Below are 18671 nucleotides of genomic sequence, written 5' to 3'. Positions count from 1 at the left end.
AGACTATAGCAGAACAACAGCAGCGAGGGTTCAGGGTCTGATGAAGAAGTAACTTTAAGCTTTATCTAAGATGGAAGGTTTTTCTTTCTGGTTCCAAAGGAGAGGGGGCTCAATTTGAGTCTTACCTGTGGTAAATTCAGTTGTTGGACATGATTTGGAAATGCACACATCTATCTATACAGGTCTAATAGTTTCTAGTACATGTTAGAGCACAAACCAAACCATGATGTCCAATAAATTGTCTGTAGGCATCCAAGACAGGATTGTGTTGAGGCACAGATCTGGGGAAGGACACACAGAAATGTTTGCAGCATTAAAGGTCCCAGTGAGCACAGCGACCTCCATAAAATGAAGAAGTTTGTAGCCACCAGCTCTGCTAAAGACAGAAGTGAACCTTTCAGAAGGACAACCATTTCTGCAGCACTTTACCAATCAGGCCGGTACGGTAGAGTGGCCAGGCAGAAGTCTGTAAAGCCCACCTGGAGTTTGCAAAAGAGACACATGAAGGACTTTCAGACCATGAGAAACAAAACTCTCTTGTCTGATGAAACAGTGATTGGTCTCTTTGGCCTGAATGCCAAGCATCATGTCTTGAGGAAACCAGGGACCACTCATCGCCTGGCCAATATCATCCCTACAGTGAAGCATGTTTGCAGCAGCATCATGCTGTGGGGATGTTTTTTGGCAGTAGAAACTGGAAGACTAGTCAGGATCGGGGTAAAGATGTGCGGCAATGTACAGAGACACTCTTGATGATAACCTGCTCCAGAGACCCTGGACTGGGCTAAGTACACCACAAAGATAACAAAGGAGTGCCTTTGAGACTACTGTGAATCTCCTTGAGCCACCCAGCCAGAGCTCAGACTTGAACCTTGTTGAACATCTCTGAAGAGATCTGAAAATGCTCATGCGCGATGCTTCCCATCCCGAGCTTGTACCATCATATCCAAAAAGGCTTGAGGCTGTAATTGTTGTAAAAAGTAAAGTACTGAACAAAGACTGTGAATATTTATGTACAGGTTACTTTTTTTTTTTCAATATATTTGCAAGAATCTCAAGCAGAAATTTTTCACTTTGTAATTACGGGGTATTGTGTGTAGAAATTCGAGGTGAAAAATTAATATATTCAATTTTGGAACAAATCAAGGGTGTAGCATGCCATAATGTGGACCACGTGAAGCACTGTGAGTACTTTCTGGATGCTCTGTAAACATTCACTGAACATTCATCCAGCATATATTAGAACTAAAGAGATTAGCCTTTTGGGCTTTATTCTAATCTATTTATTGACCAGGTGTTCTTGAACAATCACAATAAACACACATCTTATCATTTTATATACACAATGTAAATGGATCATCAGAGGACCAGTGATGTTATTTACATCCTTGTAGTTGATGAGTATTTCGTACTTGGGCTTATAATCCTATTCCTTATCTAATCAGTGGATCAGTATGTGCAACAAACCCGCATGCCTGTAATAAAGATGAAGAGTCATTATGCTTTTTCAAGTGTGCAGCACTTGTGAAAGGGGTTGTGTAGTACCATTGTTGTTTTTCATCTTGGATAGAGTACTTTATTCATGAAGAACATAAATCAGTGGCCAGCATCTGACATAAAGCCTCATCAGGGCAGGAATTTAACAACCTAGAGTAATTCAAGCTTCCATCAAGAACCACACAAAAGGTAAAAAAAAAACCTTTGGTACATAAATACCACTCTGAATGTGCAGAAACAGAGGCAGCCTTTTCAGTCACCGCTGCTTCTAAGTTTCCTGTTGTTTTCAAAAATGAGTGGAAAATTGATGTCTGTGGCTGTATCCTTGAGTGAATTTCTAAAGATGGTCAGTGCACAGAATTTTTTAAGTGTGAAAATTCTTCTGTAAAATATCAGAACACTGAGAACAGCCTTACTTAATTCTCACAAAAGAGCGACAGAGGATTTATGTTTGAAGCCCAAAAACAAAGGTGGGGAAAAAAGATAATCCCTATTGTTCTGTGTGCATATCAGGTGGTTCAGGAAATTATCTTTTAATTTCCCAGTTTAGGTAATAAATGGAAGGTGTGTGAAGATTATTGATTCACATAATGTTCTTTCTTCTTAATAGGCATCTCATTAAGTTTTCTACAGTGTCCTACACCTCTGCACCTCATTTTACTTTACAATTATGTGATTCCATCACAGTTTCCTATACAGTCCACCTCCTTAGGCATTTGGCAGAAAATTAGATTGGAGTAAGCACGTACTGTAATACAAGATGAGGCCAGTCCACCCTGTTCTCATTATGCTTTCAGATGTGCAAATAAAAAGGAAAAAAAAGAAAGAAAAACAATTTTCTATTCATAGACATAGCTGGTGAAGAGACCTGCCCTTGATGATACTGTCATGTTTTGCGTACGGCAGAGGGCTGGTGCTACAGAGACTGACAGAAAATAACTTTGACAAATGGAATTAAAGAAGAGAAGGAGATTATTTTTTATCTGTACCTAATGCAAATATATAATTTTGCACATTTGCTATTTAAATATAGCCATCCTCTGAAGTTAATAGATTACATGGCTTGCATTCTGCATACTGTGTGATCGAACGTGATGTCTGGATCAACTAGAAGTGAGAAAGCAAGCTCAATAAGTGCCACTGAATGTACTGCAGATGACAGTTTGTATTTGGTATGTAGCCATGTAGATGGCGCAGTAATGCAGTAGTTGCAAGAAGAGTCTGGTTTTTAAATATACTGTCTTCTCGGGGTCTTCCTGCATGAAGCTTGCATGTTCTCCCTCTGCCTGTGTGGATAACCTGTGGGTGCTCTGTTTCTTCTGCAGTCCAAAGACATGCACGCCCGGCTAATTTGTGATTCTAAATAGGTCGCTGATGTAAGTGTGAGCGGTTGTCTGCCTTTCCTTGTCATGAACTGTCCAACCTGTCCAGAGGCGTACTTCTCCTCATGCCCTATGAGAGACAGAATAAGCTCCAGCTCGAGCTGCCGGGTTGGTAAGGATATGGATGGATGGATGTAGACATGGATGTAGTTACATCTGAGGGGTTAAATTATAGACTCTCAGTGGTGTCACTGACATGCAACTAAAATAAGGACCAATACAAAGTGAGAATTCAATGGGGTGCTTTTATACTTTAAACACAGTTCATTTCATTTTGATATCTTAGGCCAAGAGAGATATATATTCTCCATCAGAACTGCATTACTATGATCACACTGGGAAATGAATTCCACCTAGAAAGCTTGATATGTAAAAAAAATAAGACATTATACTCTGCTGTATACGCTAAAAACGACCTTATTTAATGTATTTATCTATCTTTATCTACTTTTTGTTATTAATTAGGCTCTTCAGTATTTGAAATGTTAAAACCTCATCTCTTGGTGGTGCAGTGCAGCCGCTGGCCAGCAGGGGGATGAAGAGTCTACGCTCCCCTCCTCGGCTCATCTTTGGTTTCGCTTCAAACTTTGCCTGAAAGTTTTTTAGTGGGCGGAGACCTTCCGCTACACTTCATCCAATAAGCGGAACCTGTCAGTGATGGGCTCCGGGGTGGCAGGAGTACGGACGGTCCGGTGTTAAACTGGGTGTCAATTAGCGGAAGACTTTCACCGGTGAGCAGCCAAGCCACAGCGTAAGGTGACCAAACAGGCAGAAATTATTACTGTGCCTTTTCTTAAAGTATCACTTGGATGTGGGTGTGTGCTGATACTAATTGACCTTATTTGATAGGCTTGCAGCAGGTTCGTGGCTTCCGTGCTCCGTAATTAATGAATGTAACGAATTCTCGCCTCTTTTTGCCCTCTCGTTAGAGTTGTTCAGAAGACTAAGATGGAGTGGCGTCAGCAGACCAGTGTGAGCAGTGCAGACGCATTCAACGAGGCCAAACGCTGGATTGAGGTAGCTGCAGGTTCAGTTCTTCACTCTTTCCTCTCCCTTTATTTACTTCTAAGACGTGCTTCTCTTCACTTATTGCAGACAATTAATTACAAGCAATTAAGAAGGTTTGATGTCGCTTTATTTTAACCCGCTGTGAAGACAGGAAATCTAACGTTAACCAGAAGCAGCCATGCAAAAGCACCTGTGCATAATTTGTATCGTTGAAACTCACTATAAACTCATACACTTTTAAACTGACTGAGGCTCTGTGCTCTCAAACATCAAGTGTGGCATCTTTTGCATACTTAATCTTTCGTTTCAAAGGCAAAGTATGCTTTGATAAGACTCAGGGCTTTTTTATGACCCTTACCTATCTGAGAAGTCTGTTTGCTCAGAAAGTATTTGACTGCAGGTCTCTGGGCTTCAGAGGTAAATTCAAATACAGAAAAGGCATATAAATCGTTAATATTTAAAAGAAGCTGGAAAATAATAATGTGCACACTTTACTTGAGGTTTGTTTAGTATCAGTGTGCTGATATTATATAAGGCATGGGTTAAATTTGCTAAATGTAACACTTTGCATGCTACCCTGGCATGTGGTGTAGGCAGGCAGGCTTTGCCTTGCATGCATTGTGGAGGATGTGGTTTGAGTGTGGTGCATTTTCTAGGTTATTTCAGGCTGCTCCTGTCCAAACTAGAAACTGTGATCCTTAAATCATAACCGATGGCTACAACTTGTAGACGGTGAGCACTGGATGTCGACCAACTCTAAATGGGACCATTAATGTCACTTGTGTCCGAGCAGATCATTGTGAGAATTTTGTGCAGGGGTCTCTTGGCAGAAAGCCCGTGCCAGTTTTGCACGTCTATTTTCCTGCACTGACGGATGAAAGAACGGGTGAACCGTGATGAGGCATGTATGTGTTAGACGGGAGTATAGCGAGGCCTGCTGCTCGCAAACAAGTAAATGCACCGTTCCTTGAGCCAGATCACAATGGGAACGTGTTGGCACTAATATCTCCAGCTACAGGTTGGGGGATAATAAGCTTCCGTATATTCAAGCATCCAAACTGTTTTATCATTGGCACAGAACTGGCAGCAACATCATGTAAGTGTTTGCTGTACTCCAGGAGAAATTATAATGAATTGGGCTATTTGATATGACGTCATAGTTTCTTGGAGAAGCAGAAGATTCCCCCTCCTGCTGTCCAGCATGTATTCTCCTCATTTAGAGTAACACCATCATCCCTTCATTAATATGAAACATATTGACTGTAATTCAGGTTTTTTTTTTTTTTTTTTAACAAATCTTGTGTTTGACCAGTGAATATTTGGCATTTTTGAAAAATTCCTGCTTTATTTCCTGATAGCAACTTGCTGTGGATTAATTGGCGGATCATTGCAGCTCTTAATAATACATTATTTTAAAGACTACATGTAATGATGCTTGTTTTTCTCCCACCCGGGGTCATTTGATCCTTTTTTGGCTGGGAGACACTCTATTTAGACAAATGAAGCAATCTGGCGAGGTTTGCGAGTTGCACACGGATAAAATTCATTTAATTTGTGGTTTCTCGGGGACTGTTGTTCATTAAAATGACCACGTTACATGTTTGATGCTGTAGAACAGACAGCATGCCACGGCACAGCCGCATTGTGTGTTATTGTGTTAACCTTGCGCTGCATTGTTTGTCTGATTCCACTGAGACGCATTCGCTCTGTACCCAGCGCCCGATTCTACTAAAAATGAATTGTAATTGTGGATTCCTGGGGGGACTAATTAGTGAGAAGCATAGCCTTTTGGGGCCCCATGTTAGTTATGGAGCCGAACCTTAATAGTCCCATTTTTATGTCCTCATTACAAAACCCCGCTTGCCTTGTTCTTGCTCCTGCCATGTCAAATCATTTCCATAGGTTATGCTATATTTGTTGTTCAGAGCAAAAACAACTTTTGAGTGGTTGTGTGAATGCTTGTTTACATACATTTTATGGCTGCTTTTCTCTGTAGATGTATTGTAATTATTTGTTTTTATGTGGCAGCTGGAGAATATTTCAGCTGCTCTTACCCAAGTCACTTAATTTACTCTTATAGTTGACAGCAACAACTACAAGAGGTAGAGTGTATATTTTTGCCTTTTTAATTAACTTCAACTGAAACTATGGCTTCCTAATGTTTTTCGCATAGTTGTTTTTGACACCAAGTGGTGTGTATACACTCACTGGCCACTTTATTAACTACAACTTGCTATACTGGTATAACTTGCTTGCAAAATACTTAATTCTTCTTGGCATGGATTAAATAAGGAGCTGGAAACATCTCCCAGAGATTTTGCTCCGATCACACGGTTTCTTGATTGGACTCTGCTGTTCCTGCACATCCCAAACGTGCTCTAATGGTCTGAGATCTGGTAACTGCCAAGGTCATTTGAGTAAAGTGAGCTTATGATCATGTTAAATAAACCAGCTTGAGATGATTTGAGTTTTTGACATCGTGTTTTATCCTGCTGGAAGCAGCCATCAGATAATGGGCACATGATGGACACAAAGGGATGGACAATGGTCAGCAAGAATACTCAGGTAGGCTGTGGTGTTTGAATGATGTTCAACTGGTATCAAGCAGCCCAAAGTGTGCCAAGAAAATATCCCCCAAACCTTTAAACCATTACCACCAGCCTAAACTGTTAATACAAAGCATACCTTCTGCTTACCTTGATGGCGGTAGCCAGCAGTCATTTGAGAGACTGTTTCCATCCTATCGGCTTGAAGCAGTCGGGCCATCTCCAGCTGACCTGTGATATCAACAGGGTGTTTTTACCCAGAGATCTGCTGCTCAATGGAGATTTTGTTTTTCAGACCATTCTCTGTAAAGCATGGAGGTGCTTGTTCATTATTCATTATTTAGGCACCCATTAGTCGTTACCACAGAAACTGCTAATTCTTCCTGAGGTCCACCAGAAGATCTGGTGGGATTTTCCGCAGTTCTTGAAACACTCAGAGCTCCGTCTGGCTGCGTCAACCATGTCAGCTTTCTTACACATTCTGATGATTGGTTTGAACTTAAGTCTTCTTGACCTTGTCTGAATGCCTAAATGCACAGAGTTGCTGCCATGTGATTGGGTGATTAGAATGTTTGTGATAGCTAAAATAATGGGTGACTGTATAAAGGGCAAATATCATCTTTAATAGTTGAACTCTGCAAGCACTTTAACATACTTTAATCATTAATGTGCTGGTTTACACCAGTTTATACAGACAGTGGTGGATATATGGTGTTGGTGTCAGTACTGTAGAAGTATGTGGTACTATTTTAAGCATGTTGGAACCTTTTTAAAATGTAGCATGAATTATATACAGTCATACGTATTCATACAGTCATGCTTATTTCTGTTACTTACTGGATTTGAACACTTGTTCCAAACCTGAATGTCACTGCCTAATAGGCTGTGGGTCCATTGTGGGGTGCCAAAAAAGCTCTGATTGAGATTGACGTGAGCTGGAAAAGACCTCTGAAAGTGTGTCATCTAGCAGTAATCCATTAGCAGCGCATGTGAAGCTGAGCTGCCGTGAATCAAGCTTCTTCCAGTATATTTGGACTGGTGTGGTGCTTCTGGTCAAAACGACATACCAGTCGGTCCTGTGTGCCTTTTTTTTTTTTTTTTTTCTTTTTTCCAGTGTTTTCGGTCCATTTTATTGTTCATTCTTTCTAGTAAAGGGGCACTGCCAAAACAACAAAGCAACATTAAGCAAAGAAACGCAAATAATTGACTTTTTTTTTTCTCTCCTCCCCTCTTTAGGAAGTGACTGGAAAGTCGTTTGGATGCAGTGACTTCCGTGCCGCATTAGAGAACGGAGTCCTGCTTTGCAAGTAAGTAATGATGCTCAAACTTTAAGTGTTTTGCAGTTTTACTTTGGTCAAACTTTTATCTGTAAGAATTAATTTGAAAGATAATTATCATGCAGACCTATCATTAGTGAGTGTATGCAGGCTAATTTGCCAGCTTGCCTTCAGCAGCCTTGAAACAATTTTTTAAAAACAGTAGCATCCAAAACTACAGTCTGGAGGTTGCTGAGTATCTTTAAAAGTAAGCAAAGATAAACACTCATAAATTAACAAGTGCAGACGCACAAATCTGATGTTTGCTGGTTAACCCAGAAGTTGATTTTAGGATGATGGCTTAAAAAAGAAAAAGTTGTGGTTCTTTATCTAAAATGCCGTCTGCCAATGGAAGTCAAAATTAGGACTGTTTACCAGTTATCTTTTGTGGCTGGAATATTTTGTAATCTGTTTGCTAATTGTCTTCACTCGCAGCCTAATTAATCAGTTGAAACCCGGAATAATCAAGAGGGTGAACAGGCTGTCTACTCCAATCGCTGGTCTGGTGAGTTTACACTTCAGCTGTATGACGTCTGCATAATCAGAGTATGCAAGAAAACAAAAAAGACACCTGTTGGCCAGGAAGTGTTGAAACATTGTGTGGTTTCCTGTTGCAGGCACAAGGAGACAGTGTTGTTGTAGTCTGACTAAACATGAACGTGCATTTCAACCAACTGCAAAGTTTCAGCTTGTTTTTATTGGGCACTGATGCAAATGAAGATTTTTATTTTGGCTTCAGGCTGTTTCTCAATAGCTTCATACAAGTATAATTGCCAAAACAGCCCAAAGCAAGACCAGGAAAAGATCAATTTCAGGCTCCCAACAGGGCCCAATAGATGGAGCCCAGCGGTGGATGCACTGGTGGTGATGGCGGGGTGGGAGAGGGAGATGCAGCCGAGGTTCAGCTCTTACTTTCACAACCTAAAGAGCAATACTGGAGCTTTTGTTTGTTTTTAATCTGATAACTTCAAATTAAACAATTAAAAATCAACATCGACACTTATCGAGAAACTCTTTGAATAACACAATAAATATCCTCTGTCCGGCCTTTGAAGCTTTGGCATTATTTATAGTGAATTTTCAGTCTTTATTATATTTTGTTACATGGGAGTTGGAATTGTTACATGCTAAAATGCACAAATGGGGACAAAAACATTGATCATTATTTTAAATAAATTATGCAGTTTGTTTATTTACCAATAGAGGCTGCTAAATTATCCACCTCTGACTGTTTTAATATCATCAACATAATAATCATGTTTTCATATTTAGTTTGAGAAATGGTTGTAGTGATCTGTTGAAACGCGTGTAATCATACACAGAAACACGGTGTATATTAGGCAAAAACAGAGTCTGCACAATTCTAACATGCTTGAAAGATAATATTTGGTATGAGCACCTTTATTCTTGAGCATAGCCTGAGTGCTTTTAGGCAAACTTTTATTTGACTGGTCTTCAGGACTAGCTGTCCAGTCTTCTTGAAGTCTACCAAAATTCTTTGGATGTTGGCTGCCTTTTTGTTCTGTTGTGTCAAGATGCTCTCAAACTGCTTCAGTAATGATTTCTGTTTCCAGAAAGAGAGCTAACTTTACCTGAGTCGATTACTGTATATAAAGTCTGTGAACTTAACTTGGCAGCGAGCAGGTTTTCTTCAACAAACTGAGTTTCTCTCTGACTCCTAACCTCCTGCTGCACATGAACCTGCTGTGTGACACCCCAGTTCATTTCCTCATTTATGAAGTCACAAAGCTCAAAGTGCAGTAAGCCAATCTGCTGAAGTTTACGTTTTTACAAACACTGAGGCTCAGTTCGATGTTAGTGTCCTATTTTTGTGTTTAACATGAGCGCTTTTCATGTGTTAATGTGTAAGGGTGGAGAATGTGATTACCTTGCATATTTATCAGCTCAGAATAAAATCTATATAATCCGCCTTTGTAGCTCCAACTCTGTGCCATCAGGCTGTCAGCCAGTCACAACACAATGCAAACACTTACTATACGTTACACACTGATCAATGGTAAATCATTTCTCGTATTCTAAGTGGTCACACTCAAGCAGTCAGATGTCTCACATTTGGATCTTGGAGATGATTCGAGTATGAAATTCAGGTTGAAATTACTTTAAAATCTGAAAACGGCTCTAAATGTATTTGTAGATGGTTTGTTCTGAACATTTCATCTTAACATGTCAAACACTTGAAAAAGGAACAAATTTAGAGTACTGGTCTCGATGTATGTTTCTCCCCTGAAATATCTTTAAATCAGTTGGTGGGTCAACCCAGAACCAAAGGGTTTATAGGGTCTTGCCTGCCAGGACAGATCCAAAAAATGATAAAGATCACAGATTCAGACTGGACCAGGCCTGAACTGAGATATTTATGTGTTTGCCTTTTGTGATCCTTTATATTTAAGACTTGGAAAACTGCAGTTTTGTGCCTCCTACATTTTGTCGCTGTGAGATTATTACTGAATGATTAGAATTTAAAAATTAGGTGTAAAATTACAGTCCAATGAATGTGCATTTCTCAGACCCTGCTGTAGACAAACATTTTCAAATTGCCTTGTGGTGCAAGAAAGGTACAAGACCTGAACTGAAAATGAGTGGAAAGAAAACCTTTGAAAGACAGGAAAACAAGAACTTTACAAGTGACAAAGTCCTGGAAGTAAAATGTAAAGAAATGAGTGGTTTCTCAATACTTTGAACCGTACTGAACTACTTCAAAAATGATAATGGTGACCTTTAGGAGTAGCTGTACTAACACTGACAGACGACTAGATAGGATATGTTAAGCTAATCTAAATAGATCTGTTTGCAGCTCTAGAGTTGTGCTTTGCTGTAATCCTGCCTGCTGTAGTGGTTGAACAGAGCAAGTATGATTTCTAAACAAATGGGTTACTTATTAGATAATATCTACTGAGTGTTTCTTGACAGATGAATAGATGATTAATGATGAATCAGAATTGATTGTAGGTTGTACTCCAAGCTGTTCTCACTTGGAGAATCGTTTGGATGAGGTGGATTTTAACTGTTTGAGGCTGGAGTTGGTCATTACTAGTTTATCAGAACAAACATCAACTGTTTCTCTAGTTTTTCATGTTTTTTTTTTTTTTTGTTTTTTTTTTCTCATCTGTTCTGATATTTCAGGATAATGTGAATGTTTTCCTGAAAGCCTGCGAGAAACTGGGACTAAATGAATCCCAGCGGTTTCATCCAGGTGACCTGCAGGACATCTCCACTCGTGTGACACTCAGGTGAAGTTGCATGAACACATACCGCTGCACCTGGACCTTTAACTCTAACTTTATTGCAATTGCACAGTGATACTTTGTACAATAGTACAGTGAAATAGTTGTACGGTCCCACATCGGTGCTATAAAAGCAAGAAAATCAAAAGAAATGGCATATACAGAATAAAATAAAAAATACAGTATGAGCAGAACCACTGTGTACTGGCAAAATACACGAGGGCCTAATGTTTTCTGCGTAGGTTAGTTACCACTGACTGAGTTTTCAGTGTGTGTATTTAAAAAGATAAGAGTGAACGTGCTGCTTTGCATTAATAAATGTCTGCACTTTCACTAACAAGCTGCTCCTTTATATGAGCTGATGGCCTGTTCTCCATAAAACCTGATAAGTTGCTGATTAGTGAGGATTGCAAATGAGAAGGCTTAAGATGTCACTAACTTTTTTCCTTCACAGTTATCTCATTCACCAGGACTTTTCAGTGACGCAATCGAAATGTAAATTGTAGCAGCAGATGTTTGGCTCTTTTGTTTAAGTACTTATTTCTGTCTTGAAATTTTATTTTAGGCGTGACGAAGGCAACAGACGACTCAAAAATGTAAGTCGTTATTCTCTTGTTGGGGTGTCTTTTCCTTTCTGGGTAAATGAGTTGGATATAAAGCCATAAAGGGAGCAGTATCCATCAATATATTAGCTTGAACTACTGATGCTGAAGACTTGTCCAGAAGTATGACAAATAAGGTGGCCTTGAGGAGGGGCTGCTGAGCTTGCTGAGGTTGAGGCAAATCCCAGGAGCCTGGTGTTAAAGCCCTCATAGAGTTTAGAGTGATGGAAATATAAGAATACATAAGTGGCAGAGGCCGTCTGGAAACTCCCATCTTAACTGCCTCAAGTCTGTGTGTGGAACTGAGTGATGCACATGGACGTGTGAAGCCTCATTTAAATCGCACAGTAGCTGTGAACTTTAACCCCGGACGGAGGGTGTTTTGTTTTTTCCTCCAGACTACAGTCACTGATGTAGCCTTCTTTTTATTTCTATGTTTTTAGTTAATTATTCTTTCAAATGAACCACTTGGGGTGAATTTGGGCCAATTGGAACGGTTTACCAAAACAATGCAGCACACCAGCATGAACTGTTGCACTCCATTTAAGATAAAAATGTTAATAAAATACAATACAAAATACACTTGGTCTTTTATATAATCCATCAGATCTTTTCTTTAAAGTTCTCATTTTGTTTTTGTGAGTACATTCAAAAAAATTGTATGACTTAAGAAAAATATTTAAATAATATTTATTTAGATGAGATTCAGATTTGTGATAAATTAGCCCGATTCAAGGATTTCTCTTGCAGAATAATGTTAACATCAGGGTTTATGTACATTAGGGTAGTTTTTTTTTATTAATCCAACCTTCTGTTAATTTTCATCTATGTTCCCCTTTTTATAAGGACTTTTTGAAAAGCCAAGAGTAATTATGGGTTTCTTGCTTTATTAAATAAAATGGAATCATGCATGGCTAATATAGGATTAACCTGTGATCTGTTGCAAGCAGTGAAGTAATTTCCTTGGCATGAGAGAGAACTGGAGAGAAAGAAACACATTTTATCCTAATTAAGTTTGACATAAGCCCCGAATGCTTGTTTACGCTCTGCTTGTACAAATTAGGGGAAAATAAAACTAATTGCAGCTATAATGGCGCCAACAGTCTAATATGACAAACAGAAATGCTTACTTTTGAAAAAGGGATTATTATAGTGAGTCGTGGAACATCGTTTTACTTGGAAAATCGAAGTAGCTTGGTTGGTGCACCTTGATGCTGACACTGATGGCTGAAATTCAGAAGTGAAACTAGTGATTTCTTCAAAGGAAAAATTGATTCTTACACATGGCAAAAAAAACTGAATGCAGTTCAGAGGTGCATATTTCAATTCTTCATTTTCCTCCTCTTCATTATCATCATCTTTTTCTTCCTCTCACTGCACTGCTTTAAAGAAATAAAGGCACATTCGATCATCAGAGTTTTGAGCAAAGTCAAATTTCAGCTAGGAAGCATAAACTATCATCAAACAGGTTCAGGCAACAACAAGAGAACCAATTAACCGGGAGTGGTGTTACAGGTGGGGGCTATAGACCACTGCTCGCTGCGTTTATCCCTCCTGACTGAGTTTCCTGTAGTTTAGCTCTCTGCTAGTGTCCTTGACATTACTGGTAGCCCACGATGGACCTGCAGCTCATTCAGGCTGTGCTGTCACAAGAAGGTTTGCTGTTTTTTAACAGTGTGGAGGAGATCACAGGAGACGGGTGGTTTTTCACCAGGAGAGCTAGACGGGGCCATAGAAGGGCATCAATCCAAGTTGCTTTATGTGAGGAGGAAGAAATTGCAGAAAATGACAGCTAGCGGGCAGCTCATGAGCACGTTTCTGACCAAACTGTCAGAATTGGACTCCATCAGAATGGCATGAGGGCCTGATGGTAGGACCTGAACTGGCAGTTCTTTCAGTGGCATCCCCTTTTACATTTGCTACAGCATCACCGGACTCTTCCACGTGGTTCAGAAGAGAGGGGTCTTAACAACACTGGGAAAGTTGTCTTGTTGGTGTTGTTGTATCTGTAGTACGCCTGTTGTTCTCTTAATTTGTTTTGAGCAGTGTGGTGTCTTTTCTTTCTTTCTTTCTTTTTTTTTTTTTTTTTTTTTTTTTTTTTTTTTTTTTTTTTTTTTTTTCTTTAAGTAAGGAAGTAGGTTGGTGTGTTTGGTCATATTTGTAATTCTGTCTATTCTTTCTCAGGTTCTGATAACAATTTACTGGTTGGGTCGCAAGGCTCACCTGGACACATTGTACAATGGCCCTCAGCTTAATTTGAAGGCTTTTGAGGGCCTGTTGGGGCTGGCCTTGTCCAAGGTAATTTTTTATTTTTCTCTTTAAGTATTTAAAGATTGTATTACTTTATTTTTATACTTCTGTTAACCCTTCCTACTCCAGGCTCTAGATGAGGGTGGTGTACCTGTGAAAGACAGCAGCGATAGTTTGTGCCAAAATCCAGAAGAGGAATGTCAGTACAAAAATTACAGGCGAGGCAACTCTGCAGACAGCACCGACTCCTTTAACTCCCAGGCCCTGCACCCGAATCTTGAAGGTACATTTGTGATACAATGACTGGGGTGTGAAGGAATCTGTTTCGTTTCTGCTAAATATTTTGACACAGCACTGCAATTTGTGGAAAGATTATGGAGATTATAGCTGATGACGGCATTTTTTTTTTCCCCCTTTATTGCTGTCTTTTGTTTTTGAAATGTAACTCTGCTCATTAATTTTACACTAACTGCTTTTGAAACTTTTGCAAAAGTGAAACTTTTTTTTTTTTTTTTTTATCCTTGTAAGATCAGCCTGAAACTGCTAAAGTGACAGAAATGTACCCCAAAAATGTGTTTTCACAAACTTATAATAACACATTTTTGGGGGATTCCATGTTAATACTGTTAATCGATGTCATTTTGGTGGATCAGCAAAGTTCTGACCTGCTGCTCTTTTATTCAAGTTTTGTTTTTTTTTTGGTCTGCAAGTGTTATGTCAGGCTCAGTGCATGTCAGTGATGGATTCTGCACTCTGGTGTGATAACTGTGTGTGTGTGATGGGAGAGGTTAAATACTTGCCCTGATACTCCCTAAAGGCTTGACTGTGTGACGGCTCAGTCATCCAGGAAAGGTTTTTTTCTGATGTATAACCTTCCTTGTATTTTGATGAGGTTTAGTTCAGCTTTTGTCTTTCATACATGTTTTATTTTCCCCCATTTAAATGTATATTTTTGGGGTAATTTTTGTGTCTCTGTGATATCTAGGTTTTGGAGGCGACGCAGAAGCTGAGCAGGTATTCAAGATGGAAAACAAGCAGGTGACAGCTCATCAAAACAAAGGCTATGTCCCACTACTCAGACGAAAACAAGGACCAGAGGAGAATGGAAGTGGCTTCGCGAGTCAGTTTACCAGGTGCTCCAGACGTTTCTGTGACCAAATAAAAATTCCTCACAAACTGCTGCCTAACTTACCCGTAGGCGACCTTTCAAAAAATAGCTTTTATATTTCTAACTTCTTGCTTATTTTATGTGTGATATGAAGACGAGTGCATAATGTAAATGATTAAAAGAATAACATACTGCTGTCTTTATATGAAGCTGGAGTTCGGATTCCTTAAATATGATCCCGAGTTCAGTCAGTGGAATACAGTTGGGTTGTTTTTCTCTCAGGCTCGGTTTGGATTGAATTTCACACTTGTCAGAACTGTTAAAGGCTGCTTGGTTTCCGACAGTTTGGAGTTTCTAATTTGCAGCTGAGTGCTTTTTCCTTCGCACTAAACCCTAATCCAAATCAATTAACAATATGAACAATGTCTGCATCCATTCATGGGCACAGCCATCACAAGTAGTCACTTTGGTATGACACAAACAAGGTGGTTATTGTTTTCAAGGTATTTAAGCTGTTCTTTGCCTGCTAGACTTGTTTAAAACGTCACTGTCAAGACTAATTGCCTATTTTATTTTTTTTAAGTGTCTGTTACAACTTAAATTATTCTTCTAAGGATTATTTTTGAGCTTGGATATTGTCACTTTTTAAAATTCCTTGTCAGTAAAGATCAGCTGGGTTCTCGAGTTTCACACTTGCTAGTGATTTTACTCACTTATCTTTTTAATGAACAAAGTGTAGCAGTGGCTGAGTGCTCGTGTGAGATGAGCACCAGACTTGGTAACACGTCACCACAAAGGGTCAGTTGGCAAGTGAACCTCTGCGTTCTCATGATAGCAGTTCCCAAACTATCAACACGGGTCATTTGCTATAAATTCTGATCCGATTTTTCTATGAGTAAATTACATTTTGTAGTCTTTGACAAGAGTGTTGGTTTAAATCATTGATGTGCAGTGACTTTTACAGAAGGGCAAGCAGAGATGTCATACATGTTAATCTGAAAGTGCTGGTGGAGCCAGCACCTGTTCAGTTTGCCTGTTTTATTAAATCAGACATGGCAGGAGCCATGTTCCCCCTCCATTAGCATTGCTTGCTAAAGAAGTGATTAAAATGATCTTTTATTGGATGCTGGTCAAGGGTATCAGTAAGAGAGAATTTATCATAAGTGCTTGTTTACTTGCTAATGCTAGCTGTTTCCACACAACAGGCAAATGGTAGCTGATCTCAAAAGCAACGAAAGCAGAGCCGCAGGCAGCTTGTCCTCAATTTGCAAAAAACAAGAAAAAGCTGCTTGTTTCCCTGCTCAGTCCACTGTTAACAGGACACAGACACACCCATAGACTAAAGACATGTTATAGATTTCATGGAAATTGAAGGCAAGTGGAGTTGTTCCCCCTCCAGATACTTTAGCCAACTGTGGCGACAAGATGGCAGTAATGTAAAGATGGAAGCAACTGGATGAAAGGTTTTGACAGAGTGCTGCTTGAGGTAAAAGGAGATTGCTTTCACTTGGTTTTAACTGATGCGTGGTGTTTTTGTTAGAACTCACAGGGAAAGCACAGTTTGCTTTGCTTGCCCTGATGGAACCTCTGTGCTTGAAACTATGTTCTTGTGCTAATTCATAGACTTGCCCTCTGTATTCTGCATTTGAAAGGCTCAGTTGTAGCACTTGGGTTATCACCATGTTGGCTATTAAAAGCCATGGTTGTCTATAAAGCGTATAGTTTATGGATGTTTTATACATGCATCACACAGCCTCAGCTAATAGGTACGAAGTAACTGACAAAAGTTTGCTTTATAGCATCCACTCTTTGAGAAGTTTTGAAACTAAGTTTTGAGGAGTGAAATTCTCCAAACTGGTTGACTTGTTTTTAATAAGACCTCCACAGTACAGTTGTCACAAAGGGAGACATCCTCTATAAAGGCCTACTCTGTTTATTAAGGCTGTCTTTAAAAAATAAAAAAAAAATGCTTTGTATCTTATTTTATTTAACATAAGCAATACCCTAAAATAAGCTAATAGGCCTCTCTGGCTTTTTATTAGCACTGTTTTTGTGGCATATTTAAGCTTAGGGTTTAAAATCTCACAATCTAACTACAGCACATGTGCTCACAGTTTGCCAGACACCAAAAGTTTGAATGCTTCAAAAAAGAATCACTAAAGCTGATGAAGATTTGAATGGGTACATGAAGCTGAAGATCAGGAATTTTTCATAGCGAGCGAATGGTTTAGTTTAGGTTTGTCTCCATTTATGTCCATAGTGATAGCAGAGCCATATGTTTTAGTTTTCCAGAAATCTCACAGTGAGAACGCAGGATATCATCTTTACATGGAAACTAGGAAGCTAACTTCAAACTCCATTAAATGTCATGAATCCACTCTGATACTTACTTTGAAACTGAGCGAATTTAGGACATCTTTAAGTCTCAGTGGTGCTGCAGTGTTTGAGCTTAGGAACCAAGAAGAGTTTTGTCACTGAAAAGAGCGAAATCGCTAATGACGTCAGACTTGAGAGGTCGATGGGCACGGACCCATCTTTGGAGTCAGGCTCACTCCAGGAACTGTAGTGTTAAACATTATTTTTGACTCCACGGGTTGTTGCTTGTGCCAGTCTTTTTTTTTTTTTTTTTTTTTTTTTTTTTTTTTTTTTTTTTCCCCCTGAAACTAAATATGGATGCAAATGCTCTGCTTTACTATTTACTTGGCCACAATAAAAAGCATGTTCACTGCATGAACAATGAAAGTAATTTTGTAAATCTAACAATATCCTCAAGAACTAAAGAGTGATTTGCTTTTAGGCATTAATCAAATGTCTGCTTGGTAAAATTTGGAGCCGCTTCCATTCAAGCTCATTCCAGCTGATTTATCTATGATCACTATTGGCTGTGGCTAAACGTAGATTTGGATATATCACTGTTTACTGCAGCACTGCAGATGCCCCTCCGTCTCCTCAATGCCACTTCACTATCTGTTCTCCTGAGTGTGCCACTGAAGAACTTTTCCTGCAAGCTCTGTGTGAGGAAGACTCCGAGGATGATTATACTGAGGCAGACCCAGTGCTAGACGACTTGCATTTTAGACGAATGCAGCAGACACTTCATCAGACATCTGCCAATCTGCATTATGACCGCTTCTTACCCCAATATTGGACACCTGAAGAGGAGGTTCGTGTACGCAGGATCTACCTTGGCTCCCAAAGACGTCCCTGGTATCATAAAATGCAGCGCCTGAGGTCTGTCTCTTTTTATCATTCAAAGCAGTGTTAACAAAGAAATATGCTTAAAACTAATACAAAACAATGGTAGAATTGCAGTATTGTACTACTTAAAGCTGGAAATAATTCATGGATTGCTTTGCAAAGCAGAAATAAAATAATGGCTGCCTTTACTGGCTTGAGCTTAGTTTTTACTTACATTAAACTCTAACATGAAGATGTGATGCTAAAATAAAAAATGGCAGCTGTAGCAAACTAAATATTAGTTTGCTAAGCACAAGGAATTAGCTAGCAGTAGTTTGCAAGAATAATAATGTAATTTAAAGCTGATCTATGATTTTGCAGTGTATATTTTTTTTAATCCCGTTTTTAATCCTTCATTGTAAGACCTGTGTCTATAAGGTCTGCTGCTAATTGTGTTGCACACATTTCATATATTTGCTGTTCTTTTCTTTGACTGTAGCCGTAAAGCCTTGGCTTTTGCAGAAGAGTTTGACGTTGACT

General features: G+C 39.3%; 1 protein-coding gene across 3 annotated transcripts in view; it reads left to right on the top strand.

The window, feature by feature from the left end:
• The first annotated feature begins 3500 nt into the window (after positions 1-3500).
• The window catches only part of LOC146678791 (LIM domain only protein 7-like), a 31438-nt gene continuing 16267 nt past the window's right edge, over positions 3501-18671 (top strand). For 2 of the 3 annotated variants that reach the window (XM_085403104.1, XM_085403097.1), the window contains exons 1-9: positions 3501-3635; positions 3809-3896; positions 7670-7740; positions 8185-8254; positions 10894-11000; positions 11560-11590; positions 13781-13894; positions 13976-14129; positions 14832-14979. In XM_085403104.1, the coding sequence (XP_085259230.1) occupies positions 3828-3896; positions 7670-7740; positions 8185-8254; positions 10894-11000; positions 11560-11590; positions 13781-13894; positions 13976-14129; positions 14832-14979 (764 nt within the window). In that variant the 5' untranslated portion in view covers positions 3501-3635; positions 3809-3827. The remainder of the gene's footprint in view (positions 3636-3808; positions 3897-7669; positions 7741-8184; positions 8255-10893; positions 11001-11559; positions 11591-13780; positions 13895-13975; positions 14130-14831; positions 14980-18671) is intronic. The other variant, XM_085403089.1, reaches the window with a different exon arrangement.

Source organism: Rhamphochromis longiceps, linkage group LG1 (assembly GCF_057381845.1).
Source record: "Rhamphochromis longiceps isolate RC_006_pf linkage group LG1, R_longiceps_female_GT1.1, whole genome shotgun sequence".
In the NCBI taxonomy this organism is placed as follows: Eukaryota; Metazoa; Chordata; class Actinopteri; order Cichliformes; family Cichlidae; genus Rhamphochromis; species Rhamphochromis longiceps.
The sequence above is the reverse complement of the archived record's forward strand: the minus strand, read 5'-3'. Positions and strand labels throughout refer to the sequence as shown.